We start from the raw sequence: 21904 nt of genomic DNA, 5'->3' as shown, positions 1-21904 counted from the left end.
ATCTTTGATTGAAACTGATCATTTTCTTTTTGAAGACTTTCCATGTTTGACAAAATGAGATCATTTGCAGATTTAAGCTCTTTGTTTTCAGATTTGAGTTGGTCAATTTGAAGTTGAAAAACTTTGTGTTCTCTCACAAAAGTTTTAAATGTATTCACATCGACTTTGTTTTCCTCAAAACAAATCACTGCACATGGATATGAATTGATACACCAACAAATGTGATTATCATGACGACGTATTTCTTCCCAACTTGGCTCTTCACCCATTAAAAAATCTAACACCTTTGCAACAAACTCGTCCGTTATTTGAATAGCCATTTTGAATCAAAACATAGTGAGAATCTAAATAAACAAACAAGACAAGATCCTAAAAAAAATAACCGCACAAGAAAATTTAAAGATTAAGTCCACATTCAAATTTTAGCCCAACACAAATTACTAGTTTAAATCTTGGCCTAAACAAACTTTTAGTCTAAAGAAATCCACTTGATAGCCCAAACCAGTTGGCCCAAATAAAACAATTAAAGAAAATAATAATAAAAAATAACACTAGACTCAAATTTGACAATATAAATCACGTACTTAAACAATAAAATGGACAATATTGGAAGTGACCAATGCAATGAGAAAGATTGTACTTGGACAACACGTGACACTACCTGACAAATCTATGACCCCACATAAATTTATACTAGGCACAATTTATTAAATTAAATGGAAAACAATTGAAGTAACCAAGCTAAAGGAAAATTCATGAGAAGCCAGCTAATGCGTACTAGGAAGGTTGACAACTCAAAAAGAGTAAAAGAGAAAACGCGTAACCCCATGATAACACCAATAGAAATATGACACGCCTAACTCTTTTGCAGGTAGAAACAACACACGTGACCCAATCTCCAAAACATGTTTCCTTTAATAATAATAAAAAAATTAAACGGAACACTTTACAAGAAAAATGATACAAAACCCACTAAACACTCAAATAGTTTTCTTGATCTTCGCTTTCTCTCTCTTGTTACAATACGAGTACATAAACATACATAGTCACGAGTAAGCGTAACGGAAGAAATCAAATCAAATATGCAATCAAATTAATTAACAAAAAATAGAATTGAGTTGTGTACCTTATGCAAAGCTCCAATAAGATAATAATAACAATAATATTATTATTGCTTAGGGTTTAAAGCAAAACCCCTCTATGATCGCACACTAGACACCCCGAATAATGTATGTCAGTACCCCGATCACTAATCGAACAACCCTTTGTTCAAACCCTTAACTTGAAGTCGAAATCCCCTTAAGGAAAAGAGATTTCGGCCACTTCAAAGAAAAAGGGAGAAAAAGGTGAGAAAGCTTATGTGAAAAAGTGTGTGAAAAACCAAGAATTAAGCCTCTATTTATAGGGCTTAATTAGGTTAAACTTAGCTTGGAAAATAAGCTAGATTAAGGTTTACAAAGCCTTAACCCAACCGTCCCCCCCTTTAGTTGTAGAGCCCAAATCCATTTTCCAATTTTCACATTTTAATCCCCCTCTTTAATTAATTAAATACGATTAACCCTTTAATTATGTTTAATTAATCATTTCGTGATCAAACTAATCAATATATTACTTTAATATATCAATTAATATTATTGAGTTACCGTGTCATTTCGTGTGACCCCGTAGGCTTAAATTATTCCCGGACATGCGATTTATAATAAAATGATCACACTGCAGCATCTCTCTCAAACAATTTCTCTGGTTTCACACAACAAAACACACTATCTTTCAATTTATGACTCTTTTAATCCCTCTTTCTCACAAAAACAATACCACAAAATATTCACTCGCTCAAAGATTATAACGAACAAGCCAGAATATCAAGCAGGCAACACGAACAACCAAGATTCAAAACTCAAGTTTTCGAAAACTCAAGTGATTTGCAGAAGAATGGGTTTGACTCGACTTTGGATGAACTAATACCGGTATTCGAACAAAATCCGGTATTAGTGAAGAAATTGAAATTGAAGAACAAATACCGGTTTTGGAAAAATGAAGAACTAATACCGGTTTTGGTAAATGAAGGACTAATACCGGTTTTGGTATTGATGAACTAATACCGGTTTTTGAGAGAAAAATTGGGCAAAGTGACTTTTTGTGAACTAAAAAATTAAAGAACTAATACCGGTTTTGGGGTAAACCAGGTATTTTGTATTGGTAAAACGAAAGCCGGTATTTGTATAGATTTTTTTTTTAATTTTTTAATTATATATATATATTTTTTATTTTTGGAAAAGTAAACTTTGAATACCGGTAAAGGAATACCGGTATTAGAACAGATATTCAAACGAGCAGCAGCAGTGGAAGGCTGGAAGAAGATCCTGGCGGCTGGAAAACTCGCTGGAAATCTTAAAAACTAGATCTATTCACCGATTCTTTGAATTAGGACACGAAATTGGTACCAAAATACTCACAATCACAGTCCGCATAAACCCTAACCAAAAATACTCAGATCGAAGATCGCCGGGAAATTCAAGATCTCGCCGGAAAGTTAGCCGTCAACAAAACTCGATGAATCGAAAAATTGGAACCATGATTCTTCTCAGAATTTGACCGTGAGAAAATCCTTGTGACTTTTAGATCAATTCGATGCCAAACAATCAAGAATTTGAAGAGAGAAGTTCTGGAAATATTTTGTTGTTTTTCTTCATTTTCTATTTTTTTTTAATAAACTGAAATTAAAAAAATGAATCTGCTTTTACCGTAGAGATATTGAGACCTGCGTTTGATTCTATCTAGGACATCACGTGAATTACTGTAGCTCAACAACAGGAACGGCTCAAAGTTGAACAAAACAGAATGACAAATAAATTTAATGACCAATTAGCACGAATTAAGCTCAAACTTTTGAAATTGATGGGATGGATCGATCAACTATTGTTGTTTTGCTCTGATACCAATTGAAATATATAAATTTAAGCTTAAATATGGGTATATGATATATTAGATTTAGTGTGTGTTTTGAGAGAGACTTGGTAAGTGAATAGAAATAGATTTTGTTATATGAAAGTGTTAATTACATATAGGGGTGGAAGGGGATATTTATACATTTCACTAATTAACATTAACACCCCTTCAACTAATATAATTTTACAACTAAACACCAAAAGGTATAAAGCTAACAGAAATACACCATGACAATCAAATTATTTCATATTCGGAAAGAGCTTCTAAAACCAAATGAACGACCTCATGAACTTCAGCTATACTAATTAATACTTATGTAGCACTTTGGGAATGCACTACCATTTGCTTTTCTAAAAAGAAGTAAATATAAAAATTGTTCCAAAAGTTGTACGATAAATCAAAGAGGCTAAAGACTACTACTATTTACTTAAGGAAACTCTAAAGCAATATCATGCTTATTTATCAATGATATCTATGGGGATAAAACACGAGGCATATTCAAGTACTCAAGTTCATGTGTTCCACACTTCCATACGAAATATGGTATAGAAAAACTCCAGGACCTAACCTAAATCAATAATAATAACATCCTTCACAAAGAATATCCGATGTTTCATTGAGGCCATTTATCAAACACTTTGTGTTCGTTATAAAAATGTAGTTTCTTTACCTGTATTAACGAAGAGCAGATTTTGAAATTTATTTTTTATGGGTGCTTTAGTTCTCTTTCTAGGATGGTGTATCTGGATTAGATACAATATGGAATGAGAGCTTCCTTTTAAACTTTTATCATATACGAGACCAAGTACCCGCGCGTTGCGGCGGTGAGATGGTGGGGTGGTAGGTCATAAAGTGTGATAGGTCATAAAGAGTCATAGCCAAATGTCTTAGCAGTACGGACTCCGCCCTCAGATTTAAAAATTCGTCGAAAGTATATCGAATGACATCTCTAATGAAAGAGCACGAAATTTTATAAACACCCATATAGTTTTTATAATTTATCGATATACGGTTTTTGAGATAAATTTTTTTGAAAAATTGGAGGAATAAATGATTTATGGAGGAGGGAGAAAGAATATGATTGGTTGATATTTGAGGAGAGAGAAAGAGTAATATAGTTATTTTAGGTAAATATAGTATAGATTAGAGGGGCATTTTGAGAAAGTAAATGTTGAAACTTAAAATTTAGACAGAGACTTTTTGCTTTATAATATAGTTAGTATATATATATATATTTAATAATATAGTATAGATATATATATATATATAGGGGAGCCTTGTTTTGAGAACCCATTTTTTGTAATAACCTTGAGAACTCTTAAAGTATGTATTGGATCACATGTTTTTTTTGTTCATTCACATGTGAAATGTTATAAAAGTACATGTTGTAGAAGAAAGTTTTTTTCAAAACCTTATGTATACCCATTTGTTAACATGTAAATGAAAACATGAACATATTCATTCACAAGTTCACAAAAGGCTATTTTGAAGGTTTTTTAAAAAATTTTCTTCTACAACATACTTTTTATAGTATTTCACATGTGAATGAACAAAAATAAACATGTGAACAAAGATATTATTTAAGAGTTCTCATAATTCTTAAAAAAAATGGTAATCAAAATAAGAAAAATCTCTCTCTCTCTCTCTCTCTATATATATATATATAAAGATATGAAGATTAAAGATAATAATAATCTTAGATTAATGGTAATCACTCTGTTTTACTCTGCTTATTTTTCAGTCCAATGTTCCCTACTTCCTTTTATTGTCTTCTAAGATATTTCTTTCCGTCTTTCTGGAGTCATTTCTTTATTTCAGATGGAGCTAGAATTAATCGCGTATTGGTACCTTCGCATAAAACGATTCATTACTACCATAGAAAACTCTGATACTAAACGGGTCTTTCAAGCGATACTTTTTATTTGGTGGTGGCACGTTTGGAAAGAGAGAAATAATGCCATATATAATGGTAAACAGGAAAGTATCCATGACATTTTTAATTCCATTATTTCGAATTCTTTTTTATGGATCTCTAATCGGGATAAGAAAAGTCATCATGGTTGGAATAGTTGGATAGAGAACCCCCAAAAGCAAGGATGATTAACATGCTCCTTCAGTTGTGGTATTTGGTAGTTTTTGGTTACTTGGTATGTGTCAGGTCTCATGTCATTTTGGTTAAATCGTTTGGTTTTTAGCTATTTTTGATATGGGTTGTCCCCCGAAACATGGTTGGGAATACATCAAAAACACCCCAAAGTGAAAACCGGTGGCTCGGCCTTCGGGGTTGGGAGCTTTTTCTCGTGTCTTGGGTCACCGTAATCGGCACGAGTTTTTTTCGCTTCTTTTGTAGTCCTCGCAGTTAATGTTTCGGGACGAGTCTAGTTTTTAGTTGCTTTGTTTAATTCTAGATTACTTGTAATTGTACTCTTAGCTCTAGCGCCTTGCTAGATTCTCTTTTAATAATATCTTTTCTGCCGTTCTAAAAAAAAACTACCATAGAAAACTGTTTATCGTGATCATAATCAACTCCAAGCTGTACACTTTGAATGGTCATCAAGAGTACCTTTGGAATAATATCCAATAAAATGATTTTTGAAAATATTAGAACTACAAAAGATCATCAACAATTTTAATAAAGGTTACGTATGTTCACGGATTATGATTATGGTGTTTTACTACCACCGTATAATCCTTGGTGCAAAATATCATATATATATACTACAGCCATAAACAATTACAATGTAAAAAACCGTTGGTTCCTGATCATTTTTGTTATAAGTTAGGTAACTGATACAAGATATTATAGAATATTATAGTTTAGCTTTATATAAATAGAGTGTAATAGTTGAGGGGTGTCTAGTGTAATATTTCATATGGTTGTTAGTGGCGGTTACTAGCCGTGACCATATATAGGGTTTGTAATTCATTTGGGATTATTAATTCAGATTTTACAAATATCTCTTCTCTCTCAAATTATTCTACACCTGTCATTGGTATCAGAGACAATCTGATCACCGGAGCATTTCCGACCACCAATTCCGGTCACACATCATCAAATCTAAGTTCCAATTAGGTTTTAGGCCGTTATCAAATCCCTTTCTTCTGAAATCGATGGCGCCTAATACACGAAATCAGGATTTGGAGAAGATGCAGAAGGATTTTGCGCAACAAAAGAAGGATTTCGCTGCTTCAGTTGAGTCGATGTTCACGATGCGAACCGCCATGGAAGCTATGTCAAAAAAAATTGAGGAACTGGAAAAACAACGGCAGTTAGCGATTCAATCGGACGACGATCATTTAACGACGAACAAACTCACGAAGCTTGAATTTCCTCGATTCGACGACGATGACGTGGATGAATGGCTGTATAAGTGTGAACACTTCTTCACCATTGATACTACACTAGAATCCAGCAAGGTGAGATACGCCGCGATTCATATGCGAGGCAGAGCATTGAAGTGGCATCTCGGTTACATGAAATCTCATGACAAAGCTATGGAGGATATTCTATGGAGTGATTACTCGAGATTTGTAACTGCTAGATTTTCGGTGACTCAGATGGAGGATCCTATGGGTTCATTGAAATCTCTCACTCAAATTGGTGAGTTGGAGGCTTATTATGACGAGTTTGATCTGCTACTCACTAAGGTTGGTCTTCCTGAAGATTGTACTGTTAGTTGTTTCATTGAAGGTCTCAAACCTGAAATTAAATGTCCTATTAGAATGTTTAAGCCAAAAACTCTACGAGAGACTTATGCCTTAGCTAAATTGCAAAGTCATAGTAATAAGGCTCTTGTTAGACCTAGTGGCACAACTGCAAATTATTGATTTAAGGGAGGAGGTAATAGAACTAACTCACAGTGGACTAATGTTGGAAAACCTCCACTGCTAGCCACACCAGTGAATTCTGTGCCTTCAACTGCATTAGTACCTACTAGAGTAACCAATAAGTTCATGGATGATAAGAGGTCTAAGGGAGAATGTTTATAGTGTAATCAGAATTTTGTACCAGGCCACAATAGAGTGTGTCAGGGCAAAAAACAGTTATTTTTAGTTGAAGTTGAGGATACTTTAGAAGAAGAGGTGGCTGCAGAAATGGAATTAGCATGTAAGGAGGTTGCCTTGGTGGAACAAATGCCATTGGTGCAGGGAGAACCACACATTTCTCTAAATGCTATTATGGGAATACCTTCATATTCAATTATGCAAGTGTTAGGAACTGTGGGAAATAGAAGGTTGCATGTTTTAGTAGGCAGTGTCTCCACTCATAATTTCATGAGTACTGCTTTGGCTTTGAAATTGAAATGCTCTGTATTAGCAATCCCCAATGTTAAGGTAACTGTGGTCACTGGCAATGCCATGGGATGTATGAGCATGTGTCAGAATTTTGAGTGGTATATGCAAGGAAATTGGTTCACTGCTGATGTGTTGTTGTTAGAATTGACCAATTATGATTTGGTATTGGGAGTACAGTGGTTATCTACTCTGAATGATATTATTTGGAACTTTAAGCACTTCACTATGAAATTTACCCTTGGAGATCAGAAGTTTGAATTGAAAGGAGTGGCTCAACAAGGAGTAAGCTTATGTTCCATAGAGAAACTTGGCAATTATTTGGGGGAAAATAGTGAGGTGGTACATGCTGAATTATATACATTACAAGAACCTAGACAATCCTCATATTATGCATCAACCTTTGCTCACTGATTTTTGTAACAATAGTGAGTTGGATATTTTTTTGGCAAAATTTGATGATGTGTTTGGGTTACCATAAGGATTGCCACCTAATAGAAGCTGTGATCATAGGATTAATCTCAAAAATGATCAAGCAGACCTCAATCTTAAACCTTATAGGTATCCAAAAGCTCAAAAAAATGTAATAGAATCCATGACTCAAGAACTGTTAGATTCAGGGGTGATCAGGCATAGTCACAACCCATTTGCAGCTCTTGTAGTATTAGTTAAGAAGAAAGATGGATCCTGGAGGATGTGTATTGACTATAGAAGGCTCAATGATGCTACAATCAAAGATGTATATCCAATTTCATTGATAGAGGAATTGTTAGATGAGTTGCAAGGAGCTGCAATTTTCTCAAAATTAGACTTGAGATCAGGATACCATCAAATTAGAATGCATGAAGCTGATATGTATAAGACTGCATTTAAAACTCATGAAGGTCACTTTGAATTTCTGGTGCTTCCCTTTGGCCTTACAAATGCTCCAGCTACCTTCCAAGCCCTAATGAACTCCACATTCAAACCACTACCGAGGAAGTGTGTGCTTGTGTTTTTTGATGACATACTCGTTTACAGTGATAATTGGCATAATCATTTACAGGATTTAGAAAAAGTTTTTGTCATTTTGAGGGAAAATAATTTGAAAGCAAAAAGGTCTAAATGTGCTTTTGCTGTTGAGAAAGTAGAATATTTAGGACACATTATTACTAAAGAAGGAGTAGCGACGGATCCTGCAAAAATTCAGGCTATTCAAGAATGTCCAACTCCTGCAACTGTCAAGCAGTTAAGGGGATTTTTGGGATTGGCAGGATATTATAGGAGATTTGTGAGAATTTTGGTGTCATTGCCAAACCACTCACTGAGCTACTCGAAAAAGAAAAGTTTCTATGGAATGACATGGCAGAGGAAGCATTTAAAGCACTCAAAACTGCTTTAATGACTCCTCCAGTTTTACAACTTCCAGATTTTGGGAAGACATTTGTGTTAGAAACTGATGCTTCAGGCTTTGGTATGGGTGTTGTTTTGATGCAAGATCACCACCCTTTGGCTTATATTAGCAAAGCACTCTCTTCTAGACAACAAGGTTGGTCTGTTTATGAGAAAGAACTACTTGCAATCATTATGGCTGTGAAACATTGGCACCATTATTTGACCAATAATCACTTTATCATAAGAACTGATCATCAAAGCATGAAACATTTACTTGAGCAAAAGATCATTACACCTCTCCAACAGAAATGGCTATCTCAAATGATGGGGTATGATTTTGAAATTGTGTACAAGAAGGGGTGTGAGAATGTGGTAGCAGATAGTTTGTCCAGGGTTGCAAGACATACATTGTTGGAGATGAGTGTCAGTTCTCTAGAACTTGCCTTGATGACTAGAATCAAACAATCTTGGGAAGATGATGTAGATACCAAGTTCATCATTGACAAGCTTAAAGCAGGAGAGACTGTTCCTAATAGAACTTGGGATGGGCAATATTTTAGAAAGAAAAATAAATTGGTTATTGGTAGGAATTTACAACTGAGAAATGATATTATGACCCTATTCCATGCTTCTCCTATGGGTGGACATTCTAGGGTGACTCCTACCTTTCATAAAATCAAGGATATTTTCTATTGGAAAGGGTGTTCTAAGGATGTAAAAAAATTCATAAAGGAATGCAATGTTTTCCAGAGAGCTTAATATGAAGCAATCCCTTATCCAGGATTGTTGCAACCTCTTCCAATCCCACATACTGTGTTCAGTGACATATCCATGGATTTTGTATCAGGGCTCCCTAAGGTGCAAGGCAAAGATACCATTCTGGTTGTGGTTGATAGATTGACCAAGTTTGGTCATTTTATTACTCTTAGTCACCCATTTACTGCTGCCACAGTGGCAAAAGTTTTCCTTGATAATATCTTCAAATTGCATGGCAATCCTACTACCATTGTATCTGGCAAGGACCCCATCTTTTTGAGTAACTTCTGGACTGAGTTCATGAGACTGCAAGGTGTTCAGTTGTCTATGTCTTCAGCATATCATCCTCAATCAGATGGCCAGACCGAGGTACTTAACAGATGTTTAGAAGCTTACCTGAGAGCAATGTGCATGGATTCCCCTTCAGAATGGGTCAAGTGGGTTCCCCTGGCCCAATGGTGGTACAATTCCACATGGCATTCTGCCATTCAAATGACACCACATGAAGCACTTTATGGTGTCAAACCCCAACTCCACATTCCTTTTATACCTAATGATACAGCAATAGCAGCAGTTGAGGAATTGCATAGGCAGAGGGAAGGTATGATTCAAAAGCTTAAGGGAAATTTGGAAACTGCAAGAAATCGTATGAAATAAGTAGCTGATCTTCACAGAAGTGACAGAGAATTTGTACCAGGAGATCATGTGTATGTCAAGTTGCATCCTTTTGCCCAACAATCTCTTCAAACTCACAATAACAGGAAATTGTCTGCCAATTATTTTGGTCCTTATTTGATTCTGGTGGCTTACAAGTTAGACCTTCCAGCCAATGCTCAAATTCACAATACCTTCCATGTTTTACTTTTGAAGAAGGCTCATGGACCACTACTAATGACTGCTCCAATACCACAAGGCCCAAGATTTACTTTGAAGCCACGTTCCATCATTGATCTGTTAGAATATGATCACGTAAAATAAACGTATGTCCGAAAAGTATTTAAGTCTACGGGGTCACATGTTCAATACGGATGTAACTATAATTGATTAATATATTAAATGTAATTTATTAATTAATTAGATCACGAAAAACTAACGATCGTCCGTTAAAAGGTTAATAGTTAACGGTACTTAATTAACGGACTTAACGAAGGAGATAATTGTAATTAGAAAACAATTAGGAAACTCTCTAGAATGTTCTAGGGGGGCCGGTCGTATGGAGGGTTTTAAAACCCTAAACTTGGTCATCATGTTTCCTACTTCTATATAAGGAGGGCTAACCTAATTGATTTTCAACACACAATTCAAAAGGTTTTCCAAAACCCTAAATATCTCTCTCTCTCTCTTTCGGTTCTAAGGACCGAAAATAAAAACCCTTTAGGGTTCTTGGTGATTTCGATCAAAGCAAGGAAAAAGGAGAAGCCAATCGTTGCCGGTTCGTGATCAAGTGCTAGCACGCATACATTCTAACGTTGTGTGTGTGATCGTAGAGAGGTTTTATTTTAAACCTTATTATAAAGTTTCTTACTTTATTCTCTTCAATTTAAGGTACACATTTTCTTTCTTGGTTAATTAATTAACTACATAGACTTATCTTCCGCTGCATGCTTTGTGATTTGATTCGATAATTTGTTATATAACCCAACAGTGGTGAATCAAGTGGCAAAAGATGGGACAAAACATGACTACAAAGGATCACTTGATGAATCAAGTGTCATACGTAGGTTCCATACTTACTAGGAATTGCACTTGTAATGCAATTACTGGTCGTCACTTACCTTTTGAGTGCAATCATTTATAGCAGATCAACTGATGAAATGGTTGCATGTCAATTTGATCCTAGCCTTAATGAAATTAATTGTTTATTTTATAAATGTTGGGTAATTAATTTCTTAAGGATTTATTATCAAAAATACCGATAATTGAACTTGAATCTGTTTTGTAAAAGGCAACAAATCCTTCACAAAACATACACCAATCGGCTTTCAGGTCGATGCTAGAAAGAGAAAACTTTCTGAAACCAATTTCAATGACTGTTTTGTCAATAGAGAATTGTTCTAAGAGTTGAAAAGAAAACCGATGTCATTTGAAACTCAGATACCGCTATTCCTGATGCGAATGCCATTGTTTTGTAGTTGGAAGCATAAAATACTCGGTACAATAAACATATTGAGGTTTCTTATTTGATGCTAGAAGCATGTCTGCTGAACTTCAAAAAGCAATTCGGATTGCAAAATCTGTGTAATATGATCAAATAACTCAAGTTTATGTACGGAAAACAAGTTGGAGTTGAATTAGTTGAGTTAATTGAGTCACTCCATAACTTGAACACGAGTATGGGAAACGGGTAACTGCTCATGTACTCAAGATGAAGAGTCTGAGCAATTATGGAAAGGTTAAAACTATGCATTTCTTCTACCGATTCTTATGGGCATAAGAGACATTTACAAATTTGCATAGCATAGTTAGACTTCATATCAAGTTGATTGAGTATGAAGAAAACCTTTCAAGAAATCTGAGATACCCCAAGTTCTTATGATCAAGGGGGGAATGGTTTAGAAAACAAAACAACCGTAAAGCTAAAGGCAAGAACTTAGGTAAGAGAAAACAAAGTGTTTAGTCTCAAAACCTTAACAGACCCTTTAGAAAAAGGAGCATACGGCTAAAGACCAGTCTTGTCATCACTATGATAAGGTGAGACACTGGAAGAGGAATTGTCTTAAGTATCTAGCTGAGTTGAACAAAAAGAAGAAGAAGCAAGTTGGTTTAACCAGTTCTTCAAGTATCTTCTTAACTGAATTATAAGTATTGATGAGATTCAAATGATAATTCAATAGCAAAAGAGTCAAGTTAACTTGGACTCTATCTTTGACATTGTCATCTTGTTTAATTTTTGTCAAGAAATGCATTTAAAGATTTCCATGTGAAGATATCTTACAAATCAAATGATGAATCATTTGATAAATGCGGTCTTCGGCATTATCATTAGCAAGAAACGCATTAAAAGTCTTCAATGTGAAGAGATCTTACAAATCAAATGATGAATCGTTTGATAAATGCGTGTCTTTCGAATTACCGTTAGCAAGAAAAGCATTGAAAAAACTTCAACGTGAAGGGATCTTACAATCAAATGATGAATCATTTGACAAATGCATGTCTTGTGCTTTCGGCAAGATGACAAGAATACCCTTTCCGCATAAAACCGGAGAGGGCTAAGGAACTACTTGGACTAATACATATCGATGTATGTAGCCCTTTTAGACATATGTCAAGGAAAAGTACTAGCTACTTCATTATTCTATGGATGATTTCAGTCGTTATGGTTATGTTTTACTTGCTTAAACATAAACATGAAGTGTTTGAAACATTCAAAGAGTTTAAAAATGAAGTAGAAAATCAACTCGGTAAAACCATCAAGATTCTTCGTTCGGATCGAGGTGGTGAATACTTAAGCCAAGAGTTTAAGGATTATCTAAAAGCATCGTTTCCCTATTTTGTCTTACTTAAGAGTCTGGATGTGAGGCACTTGTGAAGCGTGATACGCCTGACAAACTTGAACCCAGAACTACTAAGTGCATCTTTGTCGGATACCCTAAGGAAACGATGGGTTACGACTTCTATGATCCCGCCAAAAACACTGTTCGTGTTGCTCGATATGCTGAATTCTTTGAAAAGAAATTAGTTCAAGAGAACAGTGGGAGGGCTGTAGAACTTGATGAAACTCAAGAGGAAGATGTGTTACCTTCTGAAGCTCCTAACAATCATCAACTTGGGGGGGGGGGAATGTTCAAAGTGATGAACCTCAAGTCGATGATAATGAAGCGATTCCACTTCGTAGGTCCGAAAGGACAAGACATCCTACCGAAAGACTATGTCTGATGGTAGAAGAAGACGTTGTTGGAAATCTCGATAAGCCTCCGAATTTTTAAGCTGCATTATCAGATCCGGAATCTGACAAATGGCTTGAAGCTACGAAGGTGGAAATGAAATCCATGAAAGACAATCAAGTCTGGAGCTTGGTTGATCTTCCACAAAATGCTCAAACTGTTGGGTGTAAGTGGATCTTCAATAAGAAGACGGACATGGATGGAAATATACACACCTATAAAGCTCGTCTCGTGGCTAAAGGTTATACTCAAAGTTTCGGTGTTGACTATGATGAGACCTTTTCTCCAGTCGCGGACATTAGAGCTATTAGGATTCTCTTAGCCATAGCTGCGTACTATGACTTTGAGATATGGAAAATGGATGTTAAGATTGCCTTCTTAAATGGTTACTTGGATGAAGAAGTCTATATGGATCAACCTGAAGGTTTTATTGATCCAAAACATCCCAACAAAGTATGCAAGCTTCAAAGGTCCATTTATGGACTAAATTAAGCAAGCATCAAGAAGTTGGAATAAGCGGTTTGATGAAGAAATCAAAAGGTTTGGTTTCTTTCAGAATCCCGATGAGCCATGTGTATATCGCAAAGCTAGTGGGAGTTATGTTACTTTTCTTGTCTTATATGTTGATGACATATTGATCATAGGAAAACACATTCCAATGTTGCAAGATGTTAAATCTCATCTTGGAAAGTGTTTTGCCATGAAAGATTTAGGAGAAGCGGCATTTATTCTTGGAATCAAGATCTACCGAGATAGATCAAAGCGATTGTTTAGATTAAGTCAAAGTGCTTATATTGATAAGGATCTTGAAGTGTTTCAAGATAGAGAATTCTAAGTGTGGGTTTACACTCATGCAAGAAAGACTTAACTTATCTAGCAAGAACAGTGCTTCTACTCCTAATGAGGTAGAGCGTATGCGAAAAATCCCTTATGCTTCGGCGGTGGAATCTATTATGTATGCGGTAAGATGCACTAGACCTGATATTGCGTTCGCGCAAAATATAGTTAGCCACTATCAGCAAAATCCTGGATAGGATCATTGAATTGATGTAAAGAATATTCTTAAGTACATGTGTGCTACTAAAGAATTATTTTTGGTGTATGGAAAAAATCCTGATCCAGAATTCAAAGTGAATAGATACTGTGATGTTGGATTTCAGACTGATAAATATGATTCAAAATATCAGTCGGGATACGTCTTCATTATTTAAATGAAGGCATGGTGGAATGCTATGAGCTATAAACCACTGTTGCCATGTCTGCAACAGAGTCTAAGTACATTGCCGCCTCAGAAGCCGCAATGGAAGCAGTCTGGATAAGGAAGTTCATAAGCGGTCTTGACGTGATCCCCTCGAGTGACTTACCCAATGATATGTACTGTGATAACACTAGTGCATTAATCATTGCCAACGAACCCAGAGTTCAGAAAGGTGCCAGACATTATGCTAGAAGATATCACTATGTTCGTGAGCAGATCGAACTAAGGGAGATCAAATTACTCAAAGTTCACACAGATTTTAACTTAGTTGATCCTTTCACAAAAGCTTTGGCTAGGCCCAAGCTTGAAAGGCATGTCGAGGGCATAGGACTTAAATTAGCTAGTTAATTCGTGTAAATCTGTTGTTTCGGTATTTAGATAAGGGATGTTAAACAATTAATATTTTCCATAATGAAATAAAGTACTTGATATGTTTGATTTCATTTAATATTGATTGTATCCTATATTTGCATGTTTAATCCTTGAATATCTTATTAAATATTCTAAATTGTCCATTGTCGATTAATTATATGGGAATATAATTAAATTAAGACAAGTCTGAGTGATTGGTTATATTCTTGGAATATGTAATGGATGGTCCCACCAAACTCACATGATATCCATAGTTGATGCATATCGGACTACCCCACTAACAAATTATCACTTTATGGATCGACGTCATTAAGTGAAATTCGTAAATGGTTACTTTATTGATCCTTTGACTTGAGATACAAGCATGTCAGCATGTATGAATCACACTTACTAGATATAGTTCTAACTCTCCTGAATAAGGGAGTACATAAAGGGCTATTTTCAGAAAGTGTAATGAAGTATGATGATTGACACGTGTAGTCAATACAGGATTTGTTCCTTCAACTTAAAAGTTGAAGTATGATACCATTGACGCCCTCATTAGGACTAATTAAGATGTTTGCATGGCCGTGCTCAAATAAATCCAGATGGTTCTCGATTATATTTGGTAATCATTAATTAGTTATTGAATGAGAAACATAATCGTTAAATTATGAAATGACCTTGATCCATATTCATATTTAACAAGGAATCTGAACAAAGGGATAATAAAAGCCTCAACCTTTTAAATACACTTTAAGAAACTATACTTAAATTTTTTTAGGAACATTGGCGTGTTGCTAGATGCTAACCAATGTTATTACCTTCATTCATTATGAGCTCAAGTGGGAGCTGTTAGAATATGATCACGTAAAATGAACGTATGTCCGAAAAGTATTTAAGCCTACGGGGTCACACGTTCAACACAAATATAACCATAATTGATTAATATATTAAATGTAATTTATTAATTAATTAGATCACGAAAAACTAACGATCTTCCGTTAAAAGGTTAATAGTTAACGATACTTAATTAACGGACTTAACGAAGGAGATAATTGTAATTAGAAAACAATTAGGAAACTCTCTAGAATATTCTAGGGGGGCCGGCCGTATGGACGGTTTTAAAACCCTAACTAACTTGGTCATCAAGTTTCCTACTCCTATATAAGGAAGGCTAACCTAATTGATTTTCAACACACAATTCAAAAGGTTTTCCAAAACCCTAAATATATATCTCTCTCTCTCTCTTTCTTTTGGTTCTAAGGACCGAAAATAAAAACCCTTTAGGGTTCTTGGTGATTTCGATCAAAGCAAGGAAAAAGGAGAAGCCAATCGTTGCCGGTTCGTGATCAAGTGCTAGCACGCATACATTCTAACATTGTGTGTGCGATCATAGAGATGTTTTATTTTAAACCTTATTATAAAGTTTCTAACTTTATTCTCTTCAATTTAAGGTACACGTTTTCTTTCTTGGTTAATTAATTAACTACATAGATTTATCTTCCGCTGCATGCTTTGTGATTTGATTCGATAATTTGTTATATAACCCAACATGATCGACAAGTGGTCAAGAGAGGTAACAAGATGGCTGTTAAGATTCTGGTTCATTGGGATACACTTCCTGTCACTGAGGCTTCTTGGGAATACTTAGAAGATATGAAGTGCAGATTCTAGACTTTGATTTTTGAGGGCAAAAATCTTTGAAGAGGAGGCTATTGATACAAGATATTATAGAATATTATAGTTTAGCTTTAAATAAATAAAGTGTAATAGTTGAGAGGTGTCTAGTGTACTATTTCATATGGTTGTTAGTGGCGGTTACTAGCCGTGACCATATATATAGGGTTTGTAATTCATTTGGGATTATTAATTCAGATTTTACAAATATCTCTTCTCTCTCAAATTATTCTTCTCCTATCGGTAACAGTCTATTAGCATCGGCTTGGTATGATAATTGGGGAGCTCATGGTCCACTCATGATATCAATTGTCTTCATAGGTTGCTGAATTAATTCAGAATGGTTTGTGGATATGGCCTGCTCATTAGGTGAATATTTTCCAAATCTTGATCTTCCTGACCTGATAGTTAACAAACAAGATCAGGTTAATGGCGAGACAGGGGAGGTAGGCTGGTTTGGTTTTCAGTTGGAAATGCTTGGGATATTATGCGAGCTAGAGCTATGAAAGTTGTCTGGTTTCATCTTATTTGGCCTGGTTCTGTATACCAAAGCACTCCTTTCTTTTGTGGCTCGTGTTGAAGAATTGGAAACTTAAGACTCAGGATCATTCACCAAGTCAATGTGATCTACAACTATCTACAGCTTCGTTAGTATGCACACTCTGTGGACTAGAACCGGACTCACACTCTGAATCATATTTACATTGTTCCTATGCTTCACAGGTTTGGCTTGGTGTTAATAAGAATGATGACATCAATAAGCTCTCCACTGATTGGGACTTGATTATTTGGCTAAAAAGAGATCGTTCTTCACTGTTGTTTCAAGTTAATGCTAGCATGCAGCAATGGTCTATTTATTTGACAAGAGAGAAATGCAAGACTTTTGATCAAACAAAGGAAGGGATCAGTTGATCAGATGGTAACGGCTGTGTTTGAAACAACTCGCCTAAAGCAAATGACATTCAGATCCAGAAAGAAAATGAAGGTGGATTGAGCAGTTTCTGTTCCGGACTTACCTAAGGTGCTTTTGTAATTGGTCTAATCTTTCTTTGTTTTAGAGGCTGTATAGGTCGTATGTTTGTAAATCCATTTTAAAGTCGTTTGAAGCCTGTAATAATGAAAAAACGATATGTATCTAATATCTAGTATTAATATTGATGTGATGTAATGTAGTATGCTCCATATGTTATTATGTGCATGTTATAGTATGCAAGCCCAAAGATTCCTTGTATTAAACTGAAATGCTTATACGTTTAATAAGCCATACCTACATTAGTACATTATATTACATCCTTAATTAGTACTCGTAATATTCACAAGTTCTTAAGCAAAATAATTTTTTTTTTTTCGTACTACTCATTCATCAAATCATCAGTAAGTCAGTAACTAATTTATTTAACATTCAATCTATTATACGAGTATATAATTATCCAGAATTGCATCACGCCTGGTCACGGTGTAATACGTACACATATAACTTATTCTAATAAATACACATATAACTTATTCTAATAACATCCTTACGAAGGTCGTCGTCCTTCAATTCACTTAACATAACATTTTTGCAAGCCATGGATGGCCGCTTTATAATGACTTTTACAGCGAAAATACAAATGATGGTATGCGTCTGGAAAAGCTTGCTTTAGCTTAAGCCGCATTTTTAAATCCCCACTACTCAACATTATCCATATTTCTCTGTAACGTGAACTCGTTCGAAAAAGCTTGACTATTTCTTCTGAAATTTGGCTCAAATTTCATTAAAATAGTTTCTTCGTTCCTCAGTAATATGGTATGTACAGAGTTGGCTCAACAGTACTACGAGACTAGGCGGTTGCTTTAGGCCCTCAAAATTTTAATGGTTCAATGTATATTAGACTTAATGTTTGGATTTTAGACTAAGTATTATTATATAATATGCATTATAGTAACACCTTTTTGGTTTTTGCTTCAATATTTGCATCTTTTTTTATTAAATAACAAAAGTCGAGCTCCTTTTTTTTGTTTTTAGTTTAATTTATATGGTAATGAACTAGACTCCCAAAATTAATCTCGTTTGAAACCTCCAAAAACCTGACGTCGCCACCGAGTATGTACCGTTAGAAAATGCTTCAATGAGGTTTCGACCAATAAAAGTTGCAGTCAACTTGTAAGTCCCTATAATAGGATATGCCTTAATGTTTTTCCTTGTTTTAAAGTTAACTTGAAGGATATATCTAGCTTCAAGTGATAATGTATTATTGTTAACTGTATTAAATTTGGCATACGAACTTTGTATGCCAACATTTTTTAAATATGGATGACTATCGTCCAAAGTTAAGCTAATTATTATTATGTAGATGAATAATCCGAATCCTAAAAGGGACGTCAAATATATGAGGGCCATAGTCCAACGGCATCGGCATCTTCTGTGATCATCATTCGGTGTTGCGATTATGTCTTCTATATTCTGTGTCAAATCAGATGAGACGAAAAGTTACACAATATATAAATTAGAAAAGTATATTAAAAATAAACTTTCAAAAAAAAAAGTATATCATAACATCAAGTATTTGTAGTCACAAATTTTAACATATCGTATAATGTTATTGCTATACATTTTATATTATATATTTTCATGCCCCAAAAATTTGACAGAAATTTCCAACGTAAATGGATTATCCACGCGTGTTTCTCCAACGCCCATTTTCCAGTTTTATAGAAGTGGACTAATAAATATTTGGGGTTTGTTAAATACAGCCTTAAGGGCTGTGTTTAAGGTGCATAAATTATTTGTACATTTATCATGAAAATCAAGGGGCGGACTTTTAATATGAAAAGTACAAGTTTTTTTATGCACGTTAAATACAACCTTTAGGGCTGTATTTAGCATTTCCCTAAATATTTAATTTCCAATAAAAATAGCCGTGATTATTTTATGTTTGATCGATGCTTAACATATGCAAGTGTATTTAACATGTTAGATTCATGTCCAAAGATATCTATACTCCCTTGTAAAGCAAATTAGCTTTAAGGGAGTAAGAACCTGATATGACTAAAATATCCTCCAACTTATTGGAAAAGAAAAACCCTCTCTGTCTCGATCCACGCCACTCTGTCTCGATCCCTTCTCTATCGCCACCGCCGCCGGATTCTTCATGACCATCAACCACCGCCTCCCTCCTCCTTTTCCGGCCGCCATCAACGCCATCAAAAAATTCAGCCCCCATGACAATCGATTTTTTAGGGTTTTCTTTAGATCTTTTGTTTTGACAAATTTTTTCCTCATCTCGATTTAATTACCAGAATCTTGGTGATATATCGTTTTCATCACTACTGGATTCATCATTTTCACAAGGTTTTCTTTTTGGTGTTTGAAATTTTTTTATTGGGTTTATATAATCTTTCTGTAATTAATTTGTTAGAATTTAATTAATTTTTATCATGTTGTGCATATTATTTCTGTCTCTCACACCGAATAATCACAACCAACCACCGCCGGATACATCACCACCAGCCACCGCATCATCTTCGGATTCATCGTTTTCACTAGTTTTATTTGGGTGTTTTTAAAATTTGTTGTGGGTTTATGTAATTAGATAGATATGATTTATGATTTCAAATGCTATTATGATTACCGTTTTGTTTTACAATTTGTCCAGCTATCTTAATGTTATCATTAATTTATGCACTTGGGCCATCAAACTATGCATCTCAGATTAAAACTTCTTTTCCTAATGTTTCAGATTGATAAGAAGCATGCCTTGTGCTGGCAGTAGACGGAAAATGTATTTGTATGCCCGTAATACTTAACTCCAATTAAACCACTTACTCAGAATAGTTATGCACACTATTTAGGACTCCGGCTCTAAACATGCATTAAGCTCACTTTTAGGACTATGCCATGAGTTCAAGTAATTAATTTGAATATATAGAAAGCTAATAGGTATCTAACATAATGGAGCATTCACAAAAAGTTACATACTTGGATTTCATCATTGAGCTACTATTCGTTTTATGCATTTTGAAAAGAAGTACTTTATTGGCAAAATTAGCCTTTCGGCCTTTTGAAAAGAAAAAATTTATTCAATTTGGTGTTCTTTATTTGTTTTTTTTTTGTTTCTTTGTTGAACTTGAGTGTGTTTTTCAAGGAGCCGTTCTCATTGGAGGAGGAAGTGTTCCGGCCAAGTATGCTTCCGTAAAAACATCGGTTGACATGCTTAATGATTACTAGAACGGAACTTTATCGACATGATATTAGTAGCATAGAATCTAAGTGGAAATCTTTTGTAGTAACCTTGCGATCATATGGCGTCTGTCTTTGAACAATACTTATCAGACGAAAACAGAAGTCTTTAAACCATAAAGTTATATGTGCCTTTAAATAAGCGGATCATTGGTGAAATGGTGTGTCTCAAAAAAGTCGTTAAGGTTTTTTATGCATCTATATTTCGCACTCACAGTTCTGTTTGTAATAAGATTTATCTATAATGTCTTGAGACACATGCGTTTATGAAGTTTAGCGAACAAGTGAGTTTATACCTTTATATGTTCAGTTTTTTTTCCCAGGTGGTCAGAGAGAAAGATAGTTATTATAGTTCCATCTCTCACTTTCTTTGTGGTTGGCTTGCACATTTGTTCACTAATATGTAAGTGTTCTCTTTTTAATCTCCACACTCTTATGTTCGTACAGATTTTGAAGCGGCCAATTTTATCAGCATTTGAAAAGGAACTGGTGGCCAAAGAGTAGTGTTTTTGATGAAATGAGTTTTATTTGACGAGGTGATTTACTTCTCTAATCATAGAGAGAACAAGAAACTTGCATATGTTTTGAGATAGTAATTGTGCTTTTTAAATAAAGAAATGCTAAAGATACAAACAAGTTACAATCACAATTTTACAAACTGATTTGTCAAGTGATGTATAGTGCTCTTTTTAATTGTATATAAACTCTTAATGTCAATGTTTTAACGATCGGGTCAATTTATCAAACTTAACAATTGTTTCTTTCTAAAACGTGTAAAACAGGTCAGTTTTACCGAATGAGAGATGTTTGATGTGCAATTTGGTTGATTGATCTCTCTACTTGCTTATACTAGATTTTGATGAATAGAATTGCAAGTAAATTACCGTTTGCCACCGCATTGCGCGAATTCACATTAAACGTGTTGTAATTTGTTATACCGCCGCAACGCGTGGGCACTCTTCTAGTTAATTATGAAGATAGATAGTATCAACAAACGTAAATAACTTATATAATAACAATTCACAAAATGTCGGCCACTGAGAGAATTCACTGTAGCTAAAAATGTCGGTTAGGCTATCTCCAATGGGGTATTTTTAGGCGCCCTTAGCTGTCTTTGGATATTCTTTGCCGTTAAAG

At 34.9% G+C, this 21904-nt stretch overlaps 1 protein-coding gene across 1 annotated transcript; it reads left to right on the top strand.

Annotated features, from left to right (window-relative positions):
- The first annotated feature begins 6060 nt into the window (after positions 1-6060).
- On the top strand, positions 6061-6777 carry LOC122596923. The gene has a single exon (XM_043769568.1). The coding sequence runs from the start codon at positions 6061-6063 to the stop codon at positions 6775-6777; it is 717 nt and encodes a 238-aa protein (XP_043625503.1).
- Positions 6778-21904: the final 15127 nt, after the last annotated feature.

This window comes from Erigeron canadensis, chromosome 4 (assembly GCF_010389155.1).
Source record: "Erigeron canadensis isolate Cc75 chromosome 4, C_canadensis_v1, whole genome shotgun sequence".
NCBI lineage: Eukaryota > Viridiplantae > Streptophyta > Magnoliopsida > Asterales > Asteraceae > Erigeron > Erigeron canadensis.
This window is presented reverse-complemented; position numbering and strand designations above follow the sequence as displayed.

Excerpts from the sequence above, each read along its gene's own strand:
- LOC122596923 (XM_043769568.1), top strand. The coding sequence starts at position 6,061 with ATGGCGCCTAATACACGAAATCAGGATTTGGAGAAGATGCAGAAGGAT.